The sequence below is a fragment of the Helicoverpa zea genome, chromosome 31, assembly GCF_022581195.2.
Source record: "Helicoverpa zea isolate HzStark_Cry1AcR chromosome 31, ilHelZeax1.1, whole genome shotgun sequence".
Taxonomy (NCBI): domain Eukaryota; kingdom Metazoa; phylum Arthropoda; class Insecta; order Lepidoptera; family Noctuidae; genus Helicoverpa; species Helicoverpa zea.
The window spans coordinates 215,931-233,909 of record NC_061482.1 but is presented as its reverse complement, the minus strand read 5'-3'; the positions used below and the strand labels follow the sequence as shown (position 1 = coordinate 233,909).

Here is a 17,979-nt window from a genome sequence, read left to right as displayed (position 1 = left end):
CACCAGTAGCTCCCTCCGACACTCTTACATCTGCACAATACTAATACTTACTACTGTAATTGATACTTACTATAGTTGATAGAAAGCAAGTCATAGTAAAGGAACACTTTGTCGACTTATGCAGAGGAATGTACGAAATAGATGGCTGTTGCACTATGTCACTGTTTCATAACCTATCTATTCTTAATTCTTCTTAATTCTTATTCCCAATATTGGTTTTCAGCCTCATTCTTATGAACACGTGGGTCTTGAGACACGGGACCCGAAGCAGAACAATTTCTAGGCAATCATTAAAAGCGAGGACTTGTAATTGCCTCTCTGTCGTTTATGACTTCATTCTATTGTTAAGTGTTTATATAGCTGTAAATCTTCCATGGAGTATTAAGGGGCTGAAACAAGTATGAGGTTTAGGAGTTAGTACCGATTGTGTTCGTTGTAGCATGTTGCGTGCGCAGGTGTTCGGCAAGCTGCTGGAGTGGGAGAGTAGTGGCAGCGAGTCGGGCGCGGAGGCGGAGGAGCCGGCCGACGACAGCGACCTGCGCGAGCACGTGGTGGGCATCCTGTTCGCGGGGCACAAGCTCACCACGCTGCAGCGTCAGGTCATGTCGCACATCGTGGCCGCCATCGGCTGCGAGGCGGCGCGCGTGCGCGACGACTGGGAGACGGCGCTGCTGTGCGCCGCCGCGCCCGAGCGCGTCGCCCAGCCCCAGGATAACTACTGCTTCGAGATGCTGTCGCTGGTGAGTGCGCGGCTCCCCCCGGGCGGGCGGCAGCGCGCCTCACCCGCCTCACTCGCCTCACTCGCGCGTGTTGCAGCTGCTGGCGCTGAGCGGCAGTGCGGTGGGGCGCGCGCACCTGGCGCAGCGCACGGAGCTGCTGCGCGACCTGCTGGCGCTGCTGCACGCGGGCAGCGAGCGCGTGCAGCGCCAGGTCATCTCGCTGCTGCGCCGCATCATCGCCGAGATACCTCCGCAGAAAATGTTGGCGGCCGTTAATTACGGCTCTGAACTTAATACCAGGTACATGCACTATCGTTCATTCTTAAACATCTCCGTGACCGTCACAATTTGACAATTTGTAAGGTTAGGTGTTTATGATTCACGTCCATACCATACACGTTCTGGGGTCAGTCAAGGGTCAATACTCGGGCCTCTACTTTTCCTGATTATGGTCAACCACTTACCAGCAGTTACGAAATTCGCGGAGTGTCTTTTCTACCCAGATGACCTCAAGCTTTACTGCGCTATTGACTCCCTGGCGAACTGTGAAGCTATGCAAAGTGACGTAAATGCCATAAATGAATGGGCATTTCAGTACGAAATGGATTTTAATTTATCTAAATGCTGTGTAATGACTTTTGCTCGAATGAGACATCCAATTTACTTTGAATACACAATAAATGGCAATAACATAACAAGATCAACCAGCATGATGTGGCTCTTTCCTCAAAAGGCCATTCCAGTGCGATAAATGCGCCTTAATTACATATAAATTATTTATCATCATCATCATCAGCCTATCGCAGTCCACTGCTGGACATAGGCCTCTCCAAGTGCACGCCACTGAGATCGATTTCCGGCTTCTCGCATACATTATTTATACTAACAACTAAAGTCTTTATCTACTATACTATAGATAGTTCAACTCAGATTTGCGCGCGGCCCTATGTGTGCGTCGGCTTGTAAATATACAACTTTCATTCGTGTGACAGTGACGTCGTCCGAGCATGACGTGTTCTTATCGCTTTTTGTTATGGGTACAGTCGTTTACGAAAATGTCTAGTTCTTCACGGAGAAAATGTTTAAGGAGTTAGGTAGCGTTTCAAAAAATGAAACAACATTCAAAGCTTTTTATTATTACATTTTACAGTTTTTCATTATTTTCTCATAAGTTTTTTCAAATTGACGTTGACAGAATAAATGAGGTGAAATATCTAAGATGAATTAAATACTCCTTACATATTTTCTAGATCTCGGGGTACGCGGACAATAAATAAAAGTGTGGAGTAAGAATGTAAAAAGACGTATAATCTAGTATAATAATGTAAACAAAATGTGTGGGGAATTTAAAAAAATAATATTGCTTCGCATAATGTCGACCAAAATAAGACGGAAATAATGAAACTCATAAATGAACGTTTAAGTCATATTGATGAAGGGATGTTGGGTAATACTTGTCGACATGTACAAAAGAAAAAAGAAAAATACTATAGACATTTTGACATGGAGTCAAAATTTATAATTTACCTCGGTGAGAGTAGCGAATCCGAAAATTCATCATTTGATTTTTCAAGTAGCGATTCAGAATCATTATAAATAAATAAACATTAAATTACGTAATAACTGTTTTTCTTTAAACAGCCGTAACCCCTAAATAACTGTATTTGTACCCGACTGTACCTCTTGTCACGCACACAAAGTCACTGTGTATGTACAAGGGTTACCCACACATAAGGCCGCGCGCAAGACTGAGTTGAACTTACTATACTACTACTATATATAATGAGCTGGTTCGACTATACACACCGATTAATTACCTCCGCTGCAGAAAGCATCGTCTGCTGGACGTGCCTTCATGACGGACCGCAGCCCGTGCTGCGTCTCCCGTACCGCGTGTGTTGAGCACAATAAATAAGCTTGTGGAAGCCGACCCGGACTGCGTTCTTTTTGAGGACAAATTTACCCATATAATGTCTTCGTGTCTAAAATTTTGCGAAAGTTATACCATTTAATTGTTACTTGGTTATTCTAAAGTTTTATTTAATGTTTATTATATTTCTAATTTGAAGTTTTCTTTGCAAGGCATGTACTTACCTACTCTGATTTAAATAGTATTAACCAATTGTTACTTAGTTATTGTAAAGCTTTATGTTGTTTCTATTTATTTTTTTCAATTTTCTTTATTTTTAAGTTTCCCTTGTAAGAAATTTACTTAGATTTATGTAAGTGTAATCAAATAAATAAAATCTCGCAGTTTTACTTCTTACCAAAACTCAATCGCGCGCGTGTCACATATCCCTCCTACATCTTAACTTCTTCAGTATTAGTAATTCCTTAAAATTATGGACTGATTTGTGTAAATTCATAAAGCTAAGCGATAAGTATATTGTGTAGAGTGACGCTCTTGGAGCACCTGGTGTGCTATCTGGGCAAGGCCATCACGGTGCAAGTGAAGGTGAAGGGCACGAGCGGCGCCAGCCCGGCTGCCGTGAGCATGGGCGGCAGCGTGGCCGGCGCGCCCCCCGCCGCCTGGTTCATGCGCGGACACACCACCAAGAAACACGCGCACCTCGTCGCCAAGCTGCTCTCCGACATGGCCGAGGTACCTCTCCAGCTACTTTCCCCCCTCATTGTAACCCCCTTCAAAAATTACTAGTTTCTATTAGATTTCATAAAATTAAATTCCAAAGAAAGAAAGAAAAACATTTTATTCACGCGAGTGACACATGGACAAAAACAAATGAAAATGCAAAAAAAAATACGAATTGCAATAAGAGACACGACATGAGAAGAAGGTACATAACGGGAAATATGTGTCACACCCGCGTGAAACGGCCCTCGCTCAGCATAATGCTGAGACCCTATACGGGACAAAAGCCTCAGCGCTGATACAATATCTGAGGGCACGGCAGTGCCCCAGCCAAGACTCGAGCAAAGCGATTGATTTATTATTACAATAATAAATCAATCAAGTTGAACAGGACTTGGCTTCTAAGCGATCTCTAAACTTTTTACGGTGGAGGAATTGCGTAGAGGATTGGCTTTATTTTACATTTAATGTTTTTGGTGGGATATCTACATGAGCCAATGGGTCGCTTTATCCGCACATTCGGCTGAGTTTTCCTAACTGTTAATACTTTGTGCAATCTTGGCCGTGGCTCAGAGGTGAGTTTCCCCCTAGCCCCTCAATTTGATGGTGTAAATGAACCTTTCATATTTCTAAAGCCACCTAGCTTTTTTCGTTTGACCTTTTTTTAAATTAAGGATTTTATGTGGCTACTGTTAGTGCTGATAATGACAGTGTGGTCAACGTGTTGACGGTATGCGATACTCGCAGGATAAGGTGTCAGTGGAGTGGGGAGTGGAGACGCGCGCGGCGCTGGCCGGCTACGTGGCGGGCGTGGCGCAGGCGAGCGAGGCGGAGCGCCGCGCCGCGCGCTGCGTGGCCGCGCCCGCGCTGTGGCTGGCGCTCGCCGCGCTCTGCGTCTGCGACCAGGCGCACGTGGACCTGTGAGCCTCCGTCTGCCCAGCCCCGCCCTCGCCCCGCCCTCGCGCGCAGCCCGCACTCACCGCCCTCCCTTGCGCAGGATCAACCAGTCGTGCGAGACGCGCGACACCGGCCGCGCCGAGGCGCGCCCGCTCTGCGCCAATCACGAGGACGGCAGCACCGCCGCCGTCATCCAGTGCGGTGCGTGCGGCCCGCTGTGCGCCGACTGCGACCGTTTCCTGCACCTGCGCCGCGCCGCCCGCGCGCACCGCCGCCAGGTGCGCCCGCCGCCGCAGACCCGCGTCGCCGCGCTCCTCACTCGCCGCTAACTAGTCCTGTGTCACAGATATGCAAAGAGGAGGAGAGCGCCATCCGCATCGACATCCACGAGGGGTGCGGGCGCGCCAAGCTGTTCTGGCTGCTGCTGCTGGTGGACCGGCGTACGCTGAAGGGGCTGGCGGAGTTCCGCGGCATGGAAGGCGGCGTGTGCGACGCGGCCGGCAGCGCGGCGCCGCCCGGCCTGGCCGGCACGTGCCGCTTCTGCGGCGCGCGCGGCAACACCGGCCTGCTTGCCATCGGTAACGTCTGCGCCGACCAGCAGTGCCAGGTGCGTAGCATACGCCGCCGGTCCGCTGCTGTATAGTAGTTGTACATCGCTCGTGGTGTGTGGTGCGCAGGAGCACGGCGCGGCGGCGTGCTCGCGGCTGCTGGCGTGCGGGCACGCGTGCGGCGGCGTGCGCGGCGAGCGCGCGTGCCTGGCGTGCCTGCACGGCTGCGCGGGGGCGGAGGCGCCGCTGCGCCAGGACGCCGACGACATGTGCATGATCTGCTTCACCGACCCACTGCAGGCCGCGCCCGCCATACAGGTACATACACTCTGTTGCCAGCTCACGTTCATTACCGTATCATTCATTCTATGTTATACCTAGAATATTATGCCTGTGTTAATTGTAAAAAAATAATAATGCATCAATATCCCTCCAATAATGTTTGTCTTCAAATGGCACTACATGAAATACTGGGCCAGTCTTATCGCGTTCGTAAACATATATAAATCGTAAACAATTTATGTTACGATACATTTACGATTGGTGATATTAAAAATTAAGTGCCTTGTTCTTTAGTCCCCTCAGTTTATTCGAGATTGCGAAACAAAAACCGTTCCATGCTATTAGGACAATGTTACAAGAAGATGCACAAGCGAATTGTAGTGGACACACAGGGCTCGCCTCACTGCAACCACTTACTTCAACCAGTTACGCTCATGAAGAAGTTTATCTCGATATCGATATTTTTACTCCTTTTCTTACCAAAATACAGAACAGAATCTGCGCTGCGAACGGAAAAAGGCAAAGCAGTTGAAGGGAATCAATACCCATACATAGTCAAAATCGAAGGTATATTAGACGCGTCGCCGAAAAGCGCCACAAACGCAATACATATCTGTTCAGCCATAGTGGTGTCGTCGACGTGGACCATCACGGCGGCGCACTGCGTGGCGCGCATCTACAGCATGAACCACGAGCAGCCCGCCAGCGCCCAGCGCTCGCCCGTGGTGCGGCTGCGGCGCGCCGACCCGCCGCCCGACGCGCCGCCCTCCGCGTCCGACATCGTCAACATACAGGAGGGCTACAAGCACCCCGGCTACCGGGACTTCAGCGTCGGCGGCACTCTCGACCTCAGAAACGACGTGGGCATGCTGCGCACCGACCCAATCGCGTTAAAGGAGTATGCCAAGATCTCCAGTGCAGATTTCACTTCCATGATCGGAGTACAAGCGAGAACATTCGGTTACCCGAAGAGCTCTGGCAGAGAGCACGCGGTCACGCCGGCCCGGCTGCACAGCTCGGAGGTGATCATCGTGGAGTGCTCCTCCGGCAACGAGATGTACCCGGCGCTGTGCGCGGCGACGCCGTGCGGCGGGCGGGCCGCCGCGTGCGCGGGCGACGCGGGCGCGCCGCTGCTGGCCGCGCCGGGAGTCGTCGCCATCACGGGCCGCTGCGGCGCCAGCGCGCGCGGGACCTTCGTGCCGCTCAGCCCATACCTCACTTGGATTTCTAGTTTTATTCTCTATGTTCATTGACTACAAATATACCTACTACATTAAACTTTGACTTTTCTTACGGCGAGATACTCTTCAGTGAGTTATGTCCCCGGTGCAGCCTTATTGCGCTTAGGGACTGGCTCCCGGGGGCACGGCTCGTAGCTCTCCCTCCCCAGGTCCACTTACATCCCGTTACAGAACGCAACTAGTTATTAATTTTATATGCTCGATAGCCGGTTCGGGCCGGTTGACTTTACATTGTGCGTATTAAGTTGGTTTGTATGCCTTCTGAAAGAATGTACAAGGATTTCTTTTTGTTTAAGTAACTTAAAAAAGTTTTCTATTTGTAAAAATATATTTGAAATTTGAATTCTAGCTGAAATGTGGTCACGTGTTCCATCTACACTGCTGCAAGAAAGTGCTCGCCAACAAATGGATCGGACCACGAATAACGTTCTCGTTCTCACAATGCCCTATTTGCAAGGTAAGTCTTACTTCATCACACTTTGAATCAATTTAGCTGGAACGAGTGCATCAGCGTTCCCTTCATGAGCTTCATTGACACACATACGTTTTTGTTGTAATATATTATGACTACAATAACAACAAGCTCAGTTTGTTGTTATTCGAGTACAGTGGAGATTTTCAACAGAATTCCGTAATTTATATAGATTCAGTAATTTCGGAAACTTTATGGTACAAGTAAATAATGAAGTTTCCTCTTTATGTTAGCATAGATATGTAGCATATCTAAACTCAGTCTCAATACATTGTCTCTGACCTATGCTAGCCTCTACATAACCCTTTATGTGCTAATCCAACTCGCATTTTACCGGTGACTCGCACTTCACTTACATAATCGAGGAGTAAGCACTTCCAATAAAATCTATGGAAAATATTTTCAATGGAAGCGTTACAAGAAATGAAATGAAAATATTTATTCGCCGAGATATGGTTAACACAAAAGGTGGTAAAAACAAAAAAAGACACTTAACATTAATCGCCTTCAGTAGGCATGGGGAAATTAAAACATAAATCATGCTCAAACCTATAATGCTTACCTATAAAAGCTTATTTCTATAATGAAGGTATTTCTGAAAGTGTAAGTCAACTGTTTGACTCGTTCAGGGTTTCCATGAGTTGTAGGTAAATGAACTTGTGTAGGTGTAGTATTGTTGCGTGCTTGGCGCAGGAGGACATGAGCCACTGGACGCTGGAGGAGCTGCTGGCGCCCATCCGGCAGCTGTTCGAGGAGGTGCGGCGCAAGGCGCTCATGCGGCTGGAGTACGAGGGCGGCGCGCTGCCGGCGCGCGGCAAGCAGCTGCCCGACCCCGCCGCCTACGCCATGGAGCGCTACGCCTACTACGTCTGCCACAAGTGCGGCAAGGTACGAAGCAACAGCTGCTGCGACGGCTGTCCTGCTGCCAACTGCGGCTTGTGACGAGCGCGTGTTGCAGGCCTACTTCGGCGGGCTGGCGCGCTGCGAGGCGGACTGGAGCGGCTGGTGGGAGCCCGCCGAGCTGGTGTGCGGCGCGTGCAGCGACGTGGCCGGCGCGCGCACCTGTCCCAAGCACGGCGCCGACTTCCTCGAGTACAAGTGCCGCTACTGCTGCTCCGTTAGTACTCTATTATATTTATTATATTTATTTATTATATACAGCTCAAATTAACATATCCAAATATACAAAATTGCCAATTGAACTACGTAAGGTTATAAATTGGTTAATCTTAGAGTGAGCACGCTCAAAAATTCAAAATAATAACAACAGTTCCAAAAATACCACCTCTGCAGCATCCAGCAACTTCACACATGTTTATATCTAGCCCCAGTTTTGTACTGAACCTCTGATGAAAATTCCATTTTGACCTTTCCATGAGATGCCACGGTCATCCCGGAGATTACCATAAGGTTGTGTTGCTGTACCAAACTGACTGAGCGAACTTTACGCAGTTTATTGTATTACAACACAGCCTTAATCAATCAACAATTACAATCATTTATCTAAATCAGCGGTTCTTAACCGGTGGTCCGCGGACCACTGGTGGCCCCTGGATGCATTCCAAGTGGTCCGAGACGTTGCTATACGTTATCTATCTTTATTTTGATCGACTTATGATTGGGCTACATTTTACGTAATGTTTGGTTTGAGTCTGAAGAAAATTGGGAACTGCATAGACATTATGTTTGTCTTTCTTTCATTTGCTTAAGCCCCCAGTACCCATTGGCCCAAGCGTGGCCAATACACGCCATCACCAATGTGTACAAGGGGTATTGGTGTATGTTGGCGGGCATTTGTCAATGTTGGCGCGCATTCGGCGAGTTGTCGTATTTTTTGGGCACACATCAAATTAATTGTGGCCCATAGTGGCGTGTGGTGTTTACACATTCGGCCAATGTTTATTTCGTCACCGGCCGCTGAGGATAGAACTTATTCTTAGGTATTCTTTATTGCGCACTTAACAATACATATAAAAATAATAAAGACAGTTTATGTACAATGGCGAGCTTAACCCAGAATTGGGTTCTCTTACAGCCAACCTTAAAGCCATAAAGAGATTTCATAGTGGTAGGGTAGATTAAAAAAAGTGCACAACAAACATTGATAACTAAACAAAAATATCCAATAACAATATACTAAACATATATATGTAGTAAAACTACACAATACATAAACATAATATAAAAAAATATATATGTACATAAATATATATATATATATACATACGAATATAAACGTCATTCATGTTGATAAATAGTATTCCTTTGCTCGTCTCTTGAATGCACCCATCGATGGTCTTTCGCGTATAGTACATTTTTGTTTTGCGTGTAAAAATAAATATAGTAGTACATAGGAGTGTAGTATAAATATGTATATATAGTAGTGTAGTATACAAATAAATCGCCGCAGCCTTAATTAATTCGACGTCCAACGCAAGTGGTTTGCCAGGCAGCGATGAGCCATGCGCCAATGTGTAAACATCATTTGATCGTGGCCTACATTTGTGCATTGCAACGCTTGGCCCAACACAGGCCAATGTGTACTGGGGGCTTTACCTACAAAATAACACAGTACTTGCGTTTTGTAAACGCAAATGTTAAGTTTGTATATGAAAAATTTCGTTGGAGCTAAAACTCTGTTTTTTTTGGACCCCCCTTGTCGAAGCTATAAATACGTCCGTGGGTTTTCGACGCTTCTGATTGTTAAAAACAAGCATAGAAATCCGTTGGATGCCACTGCCGACATGCGTTTAGCTTTGGGTAGTACTGAACCAAGAATTCAGAAGTTAGTAAAGATAAATGCAGTCACAAAAATCTCATTAAATTAAAGTACCTATGTAACTTTTAGTTTTTTGCTTAATAGTAAAGAAATTAGTGCTAATCATAAAGTGTGTTAGTAGTCTTTATCAAAGAACGCTCAATTTAGGTAAATCAATGGGGTGGTCTCCGGCAAGACAAACTTTTGGTAAAATGGTCCCTCATCACTAAAAGGTTAAGAACCACTGATCTAAACTAAACATTTATACATATAAATTCTTCGTAGAAATAATGGCTCCTTTTCTGTCAAAAAACAAGTTTATAATATATTTAGTTTTTTCATTTGAAACCAAAATCGTTAAAGTAAGTCAATAGTCAGAAACACACATCTGCATATCCAATCGGTGTCGTAAATATTTATAGCCGTTTGTATAGTTATTTGAATTTGAGCAATCGAGCAGCTAGCTAGAGCACTTGCGTGTTTTTGAGCAATCGAGCAGCTAGCTAGAGCACTTGCGTGTTTTTGAGCAATCGAGCAGCTAGCTAGAGCACTTGCGTGTTTTTGAGCAATCGAGCAGCTAGCTAGAGCACTTGCGTGTTTTTGAGCAATCGAGCAGCTAGCTAGAGCACTTGCGTGTTTTTGAGCAATCGAGCAGCTAGCTAGAGCACTTGCGTGTTTTTGAGCAATCGAGCAGCTAGCTAGAGCACTTGCGTGTTTTTGTGCCAACGCCTTTTACATTTTTATGTAGCAAGCTACGTACGGACGCTGTGTGTTGCAACAAAAAATCTACGTACTTATAATACCTATTAGTTAATAGTCCAGTCAATTTAGACATTTGAAGTCATAAGATCGTTTAAAATATAATATTAAATAAAATTTCAAAGCTTCCCACGTTTCTTCTGTATGGGAAAAAAATATTCAAGGTCAAAGGTAAAAAATATGTTTTTTTTTTGTGATTTCCAGCAAAACGGTAAGTTTTATCATAATAATCTCTTCGGTAAAATTGTAGATTATAAAATTATCTATGAACTAATATAATTCTTTTTTCCTACGAGCCACAGTTTCGGAAATTACTATATCATGAAATTGGTATCAAACGATAGCTCTACTAATAAGGAATAACTTTTACTATGGGCGTTATCCCGCGGGACATATAGGAAAAAAATCACATATTGGGCATCAGAAATGTATGTGCTAGCATTCAATTAGACACTTCAAACTGTACTTATGTGGTGCCAGCTGGGTTTGTGTGTCTTGGGCAGTTGTTATGAGTAGTCAGAAGCCAATTTAGGTGTACATGGTAATTGGGTTGTGTTACACTGTGTAAAAGAAAAGTTCAAAAGTTCTGATACAAAATGCATTTTTTTCAGTTTTGAAGTACACCACGGGGCTAGAACTTCATACCAGTACTTACAGGACCATGCTACATCTGATAATAATATAATAATGGCGTCCACGGCCGATTTCGGCCACGGAGGCTGTTCTCTTTTTTTTTAAGGAGATCAGCCAGCTACGCAGGACATATTATAGTGCACGAGCATTTGCGCAGACATAGGTGCACTCCCTATTCCTTCACTCTCATAACCCGATGGGACGGCAATCCGACACCACCGGAAAGAGATCAGCTTATTACGTGCTCTCCGAAGGGTGAATCAATCACCAACGTCCAGATTACGGACTGCTTTGTGAAAGTTTAAGAAAACCCACAAAGCGATTTCGGCCCGACCCGGGAATCGAATCCGAGACCTCGAGCGTAGCAGCCGCGCTTGCGACCACTAGACCAACGAGGCAACATCTGATAATACCAGAATCATCGCTGGCCGCTGAAATGAAATGAAATCGTTCATTTTGCAAGTTGGATATTACATCACTTTTACACGTCATTTTAAGAACGCTGGGGTCGGCATTTCCTACTGACTGATCTGACTGATCCCTGATCTAGATAATTAAAACATCATGTCACTAAAGTTATCCCAAAAGGACTTCAGCGTGTTGGCTTCGGCCCCACGTTCGCCACCCAAAAATCCGGGACTCTATAGTCCCGAGGTCTGGAAGAGACATACAAAATACAATAAAATTATAATAGGTTTATAAATGTCAATAAACGATGTTATTAATAAAATGTTATCTGATAAGCCCCGCAGGGCATCTGAGGCGGATGACGGGGAGTAGCGACCCCGCGGGGCTATATATCCGAGTGCTCCAGGGAGAGTATACTGTCCCCCATCTCCGGCTTGCCGGAGTGAAGCATGACGGGGGATAGGTCTCCCGCCTCTTGGCTTGCCTTCATCGGCCGGTCAGAGTGGAGTCGCTAGAGCAGGGTTAACAGCCCACTCGGAGGGTAGGTGCCTCGTGGTAAGTGGCGAGTGGGCCGGTGATGCTGGACCCACAGGGAGCGCGTGATCTGCGTTTAAAGTCCGCCGAGGTATCCTCACCCTTCAGCCGCTCATGTACCTGTTGCCCCCTTGTTGCGATTTAGCGACTGATTCCCGGGGGCCCAGTAAGTGAGTTGGCGAGTCTCCACCTGCCATTTTTACGTGTATTTACTACATTGTTATCGGCAGGTGCCATAGTTCCCGTAGTTTCCCCATTCCTAGTCCACTAGCATCCCATCACAATAGCCCAAGTAGTTTTCATCCATAGTTAGCAATAGTTTAGCACAGAACCGGGGATTGTCCTTGGGTACATTTCTATAGTGTATACAGGGATAATCGTCGGTTTTGTGTCACCATTTCATTAAAGTTGTCTCAAAAGGGCTTCAGCGTGTTGGCTTCGGCCCCACGTTCGCCTCCCAAAAATCCGGGACTCTATAGTCCCGAGGTCTGGTAGAGACATACAAGATAAATGTTATCTGATAATAATAATATTCAAATGTCAAAAGCAACAATACACAGGCATTTGAAAAGACATAGCGACTGACTAAGCGATCAGCTCATTCCGAAGCTTCTTTATAATTTAAAGCTGATAGCGAGGGTTCATAGAAAATTGTCCATTTTAATTTTTAAATCGTTATATCTCCGAAACAGTTGCTCGTAGGAAAAAAGTACATACATATTATATTAGTTCATAGATAATTTTACAATCTACAATTTTACCGAATATATTATTGTGATAAAACTTACCGTTTAGCTGGAAATAACAAAAAAAAAAACGCAAAAAGATCATATTTTTTACCTTTGACCTTGAATATTTTTTTTCCATACAGGGGAAACACAACAACAGCTTTGAAATTTTATTTACTATATTTTAAACGATCTCACCAATTTTCAGCTCGTTGTGAATGAATGTAACTTCACACTAATTTTTTGGTCTTATTTGACTGGACTATTAATAAGAAATGAATGTTGAGTGAGTGCCGTGTCGATGTGCAGGTGGCGGTGTTCTTCTGTTTCGGCACGTCGCACTTCTGCAACGCGTGCCACGACGACTTCCAGCGAGTGACCGGCATCCCCAAGCACATGCTGCCGCAGTGCCCCGCCGGGCCCAAGGGCGAGCAGCTGCCCGGCTCGGCGGACGAATGCCCGCTGCACGTGCAGCACCCGCCCACCGGCGAGGAGTTCGCGCTCGGCTGCGGCGTGTGCCGCCACGCGCATGCCTTCTGAGCCCGCGTCGCATCCCTAATATATCCAGTACCTACAATGTCTCATCATATTATCGTTTCAATGTTATATCGATATTGTATATTCGAGATCAATGTTTCACCCACAGTAACGTCAGTGTTGTCTACAGTAGGAATATGTGTCATTTTGTCTCTGATCTTATACTTTGATCTGTATTTGCGTAAATATCGTGATAAACACTTGGCCCATTTAACGTCTGAAGCGGTCGTCGACCTGTATCGAGTTGTGTGGGAGTTCAAGTGACTGCAGTGTGTATAATGCTCGTGCTACTTTTCCATCGATTAAATGGTCTGAGGTGTTTATATACTTATATATAGTATCGATGTAAAGTCCTTCCTCTATCCACGTAATCGCGGACACCTAGTCAATGTATTTGAGTATTGTGGTCAGTTTTCTGGCTGTTATTGTGGTTAAGTTGATGGTTAAGTCCAAAGTCCAACTGCATAGTGTTTCATGCTATGACTTCTACTTCAGAATAAGGAATGTTTGCTGTATGAAAGTTTCCCTTACAGGATTCATGAAGTAAGCTTGTGATTGTATTTCACTGAACTTGTGGAATGTTGTGATATAAATTGTAAATATCTATATATAATAGGGCGAAGGCACGACTCGTGTGCGGCCCGCGCTCCGTCTAGTCTAACTGATTGCTGCGAGCCTTCTCCTTGTTCTCAGTAATCACTCGCCGTCATTGAAACTATTACTTTGATAAATTATTATTATAATTCGTTAAACATCGGTGTTTTAGGAATAGCAGTTTTATTATTATTTGTTGTTTTAAGATAAATAATCATTGTAAAAAGGTGCTGAGTGTAGGTACACTTGCCACTAACTAGTAGAAAGTATTCGGCTCCTGAGAACAGAGGTACCTGAATAATTCTATTGACCACCATAATCCGTACTTTTAAATACACTGGTAACAGTGCATCAGTAACAATTGATATGAGAATTAACTATGCACGAAAATAAATCCACAGAGCTACAAGATACAAGCTGTGCTAAGTTTGTGGCTCAACGGTAACTACCACAATGTAAAGTTGCTTTTTTGACAATAAACATTATTTTATTTATTTTGGTTACGTATGGAGTATGGGCACTGGGCAGTCCGTGTGAAGCAACACGAGGGTACTGTAGTGAGGTCGTGCACCACTCGGCACATCTGAACATTCCTGAATATTAGTAGCTTCACTTCATTGCTGTATATACATGTAGGAAGTCCAACTTTGAAACGTAACTCGTAAGCTATTCCTTAAATATAGGACAGGACAAGTAATAAAAGTAGGTTAAACACGGACTGTATTTGAAGACTTGATAAAAATTGTATTTGGAACGAAAATCTTTGTTGATTGTACTTAATAAGAAAATAAAAATGCATAGGAGAGCGAGGTGGGGCGGCGACTGGGTGTTGTGCCACGCCCCACACATGAACCACTAAGATTTTAAATAATGAACATCTGAAACAGATGAGAAAGATCATCATTCCTGTCGAAATTAAAACTTGGTGGCTTAATTGTAAGTTTATAATTTAAATGAAACCGTTTATTAGATAGTTGTATCGATAGCTCTTTTTGATGATGATTTTACAATGTTATATCGTGTTAAATTTATTACCCTCAGTTATCAATTCTGATTGACTATTGTGAATTTAAACTTTATTTTTAAGTCAAGGAATACAAGTCGAAAAATTAAGTAGATAGACAATTGAGTGAACGTGGAGTGGATATAAAGTCGGTATAGTTCGACACATCAATAACAACAGCATTCAGTGGAGTCTGGTTGATAACAGCTCCATTCCCAATTGTAGTCAACTAGACTATCTGTAAGCTACACAGCTACATAGCAGAATTTATTCTTGAAAATAGCTTGCAGCAGGCGGTGCCCAAAGTAACATAAAAATGAAAACCACAAGTTGAATAGGTACTTACTCGAAATCGAATACACTTTTAGGGTCAAATCTTCTATATGTTAAATAAGTACATCTTGTACCCAATAAATATATCGTGGCAGGAGCTGGTGAGGCCAGGCGTGGCGAGTGTCGCCTCGCCTGGCGAAGCCTACAGTTTGTGTCATTAACATGTTCATGGTGTTTTACGATCTACCTAATCTATTGACAATATGTAAGTACACAACAAACTTAATTATGGTTTATCAACAAATGCACCTTAGTAGAATCTACTTCTGATGTAGTTCATGACTATAGTTGTTAAGAGTATTATTTTACAATAAAGCTTAAAATCAAATTTGTGTGTGTTTTATTTTGCTATATAGCCGATTCCTCTGTGGGCTTCCTTTTAAATACTTTGTCAGGAGCGTTCCTATATTAATGAACTGTATTGAAGGTATTTTATGCACCATATCATTTACATGTGTGTTAATCGTCTGCCCACATTTAATTGTCTGGCAAATCATTTTCCTGTAATGACCAGCTTTAGCCCGTGCCTTGTCCGCGTCAATTATGCATAGGATACATGGATTCCGTTGGAATTTCGATATAAAAAGTGATGGTATCCATGAGTTCCATAAGGAATATTAGCAAAATGCCTCGTTGGTCTAGTGTGGTCGCAAGCGCGGCAGCTGTTCCCGAGGTTCCGGGTTCGATTCCCAGGTCGGGCCGAAATTCCTTTGTGGGTTTTCTAAGGCTTATGTTTAACTGATCACCAGATATAGTAACAAATAGCAGACAAAAATAGTAAATGATCACCAAAATGAAACTCGCATTTTAATGTAAAATAATAACCAAAGTTTTAACACTGCTATCCTATTTAAGTGAAATGACTCCAAAATAAATCATGCGTCAAAATTATACCAGCGTTTTAATATAAAATGATAATCAAAGTTTTTACATCTTGCTATCCTGTTTAAGTAAACTGACTCCAAAAAAATCAGTTCGGACTGATACAATAAATGTAATAATATTATGGGGAGCCTTTTCCTGCACTAGGGTGATAAATTGTAATATTTTACGTCCACATTTTCGTAAATTGATAAACTTACTGAACTCACTCGTAAAATAATAAGCAAACAGTAACCAAATTACCTGCACTGCGCCTACCTGCGCAGCTTACGAAATTCGTCGGCCGCGCGCGACTGTCGCGGGCCTCGGCAGCGGTGCCATACATTTTCATAGGTTGACTATTGTCGCGCGCGGCCGACGACTGTCGTAGGCCATCCATGGAATTCTACCTTTACGTCTGGTAATGTTAAGCAAAAAAAAATAATAATTTTTGCTTCTGCTTTCGTATTATCACTAATATAACTAATAAATGTACTAAGGAAATTACTAACTTACTAAAGGAAGAGGAGGGAGCTGGTTCATCAATACCGGTGAAGAAGAATCGTCGAAATAAAAGTTGGGTGTTGATCAAATGCCTACAACTTTCGAAAGTTGCACTTGATTTATCAGGGTTTCCATCATCAGATCCTGACCTGATGACTATGGGACCAACTGGCAGCTATTTATACTTTATGCACATTTCGTTCAATGGCGGACTTAACGCCTTAGGCGTTTTCTCCCAGTCTACCTTTAGGTGGTGGAGAAATAGCAGTGGTAGGTGCAAGGTTTTTGTTTGGATAGTTAGTTTAAAAGTATACAATATATAGATAATAATACATAATATACATACATACATAATTATAACTACCTGGAGAGACAAAGAAATAGATAAAAAAAACAATCTACGGTAGCGATTCTGCCAATTTCCTATGGATGTGGTCGCGTAATTTCTTTTTGAATGTATAACGACTGTTAACCATCCTGACCTCCAGAGGTAGCTCATTCCAGAGAAGAATAGATTTAACAAAGAAGGAAGAGTGAATGATATCTGAACGGTGAGCAGGACAGTGAAGAAGACGATTATTAGAGGAGCGGAGATTTTTGCTATGTTGAGAACATATATATTGGAAGTGAGGAGTTAAATAAGAAGGCGTACAGGGAGAATGTAGAATAGAGAAAAGAGTAGTTAATGCCCTCATCACACGACGTTGTCTTATCGGTAGCCATTTATTCAGCTGCTATTCCGCGTCGAACAAAAAAAGAATCACGTAAATCGGTCTATAAACCTTGGCGTAATCGATGTAGGTACATACATAGAAAAAAAAACATACCAGCCGAATTGAGAACTTCCTTCCTTCCTTGTTTAACCACTGAGAATAATATTTTCAGTATAATGTTATAGTAAAATTGGCACCAAGTCTATGAAATATGAAAGGTAATTTATGAATTAATAGTAGGCAAGTAAAGATAAAAAATTACAAAGCAGTTTTCAGTAGAACGTAATTTATACTGGTAGAAAAGTATTATAGCAACAAACAGTGATGTTTATTTTTCGAAGACTTTAGTATCTCATTCGGTCGTTTAGTAATTTTTATTCGCAGAAAAGTAGTCGGAAAGTCAGTATTTTAGTTACTGACTAAAATACTGACTTTCCGACTACTTTTCTGCTGTAGCTTTGGTATTTTGAGTGAGGGCAATTCTTATTTTTTTTTGTCGGAGCTTTTATTACTAGCCTTTGAGAATTGCACAGATTGAGAAACAATAAAGATTACTTTTGTAATTCTAGATTTTCAGCAAAAATATAAATTGGTTTATCCGTTTCATTCCGGCATTCCAGGGCTTCATCCGCCACATCCCATTTCCAGCATCAGGTTCTCGTCAATTAGAAACATGAAGAGAACTCGTCAAGACAAATTCAACGAGCCCAAACTCGATGCGCGTTTAGGCTTACTTGTTTCATAGGAATTAGGAATTTCCTTTGGGTATCTGCATATCCGTGGGTTATCACCGCCATTATTGACATAAATGAAGAGGGAGGCCTATGGACCTATGCTGATGAAGCAAAAATAAACGAACTTATAG

General features: G+C 43.5%; 2 protein-coding genes across 2 annotated transcripts in view; both read left to right on the top strand.

Annotated features, from left to right (window-relative positions):
• The window catches only part of LOC124645113 (E3 ubiquitin-protein ligase MYCBP2), a 46,467-nt gene extending 31,103 nt beyond the window's left edge, over positions 1 to 15,364 (top strand). Inside the window, 11 exon segments of the mRNA XM_047184860.1 lie at positions 456 to 740; positions 817 to 1,019; positions 3,114 to 3,321; positions 4,057 to 4,229; positions 4,307 to 4,484; positions 4,553 to 4,813; positions 4,884 to 5,072; positions 6,627 to 6,734; positions 7,443 to 7,637; positions 7,708 to 7,866; positions 12,879 to 15,364. Of these exon segments, the coding sequence (XP_047040816.1) occupies positions 456 to 740; positions 817 to 1,019; positions 3,114 to 3,321; positions 4,057 to 4,229; positions 4,307 to 4,484; positions 4,553 to 4,813; positions 4,884 to 5,072; positions 6,627 to 6,734; positions 7,443 to 7,637; positions 7,708 to 7,866; positions 12,879 to 13,109 (2,190 nt within the window). The 3' untranslated portion in view covers positions 13,110 to 15,364.
• Positions 5,119 to 6,298, top strand: LOC124645061 (trypsin-3-like). The gene has a single exon (XM_047184802.1). The coding sequence runs from the start codon at positions 5,372 to 5,374 to the stop codon at positions 6,287 to 6,289; it is 918 nt and encodes a 305-aa protein (XP_047040758.1). The 5' UTR covers positions 5,119 to 5,371; the 3' UTR covers positions 6,290 to 6,298.
• Positions 15,365 to 17,979: the final 2,615 nt, after the last annotated feature.

Coding starts and splice junctions, on each gene's coding strand:
- LOC124645061 (XM_047184802.1), top strand. CDS start 5,372: ATGCTATTAGGACAATGTTACAAGAAGATGCACAAGCGAATTGTAGTG.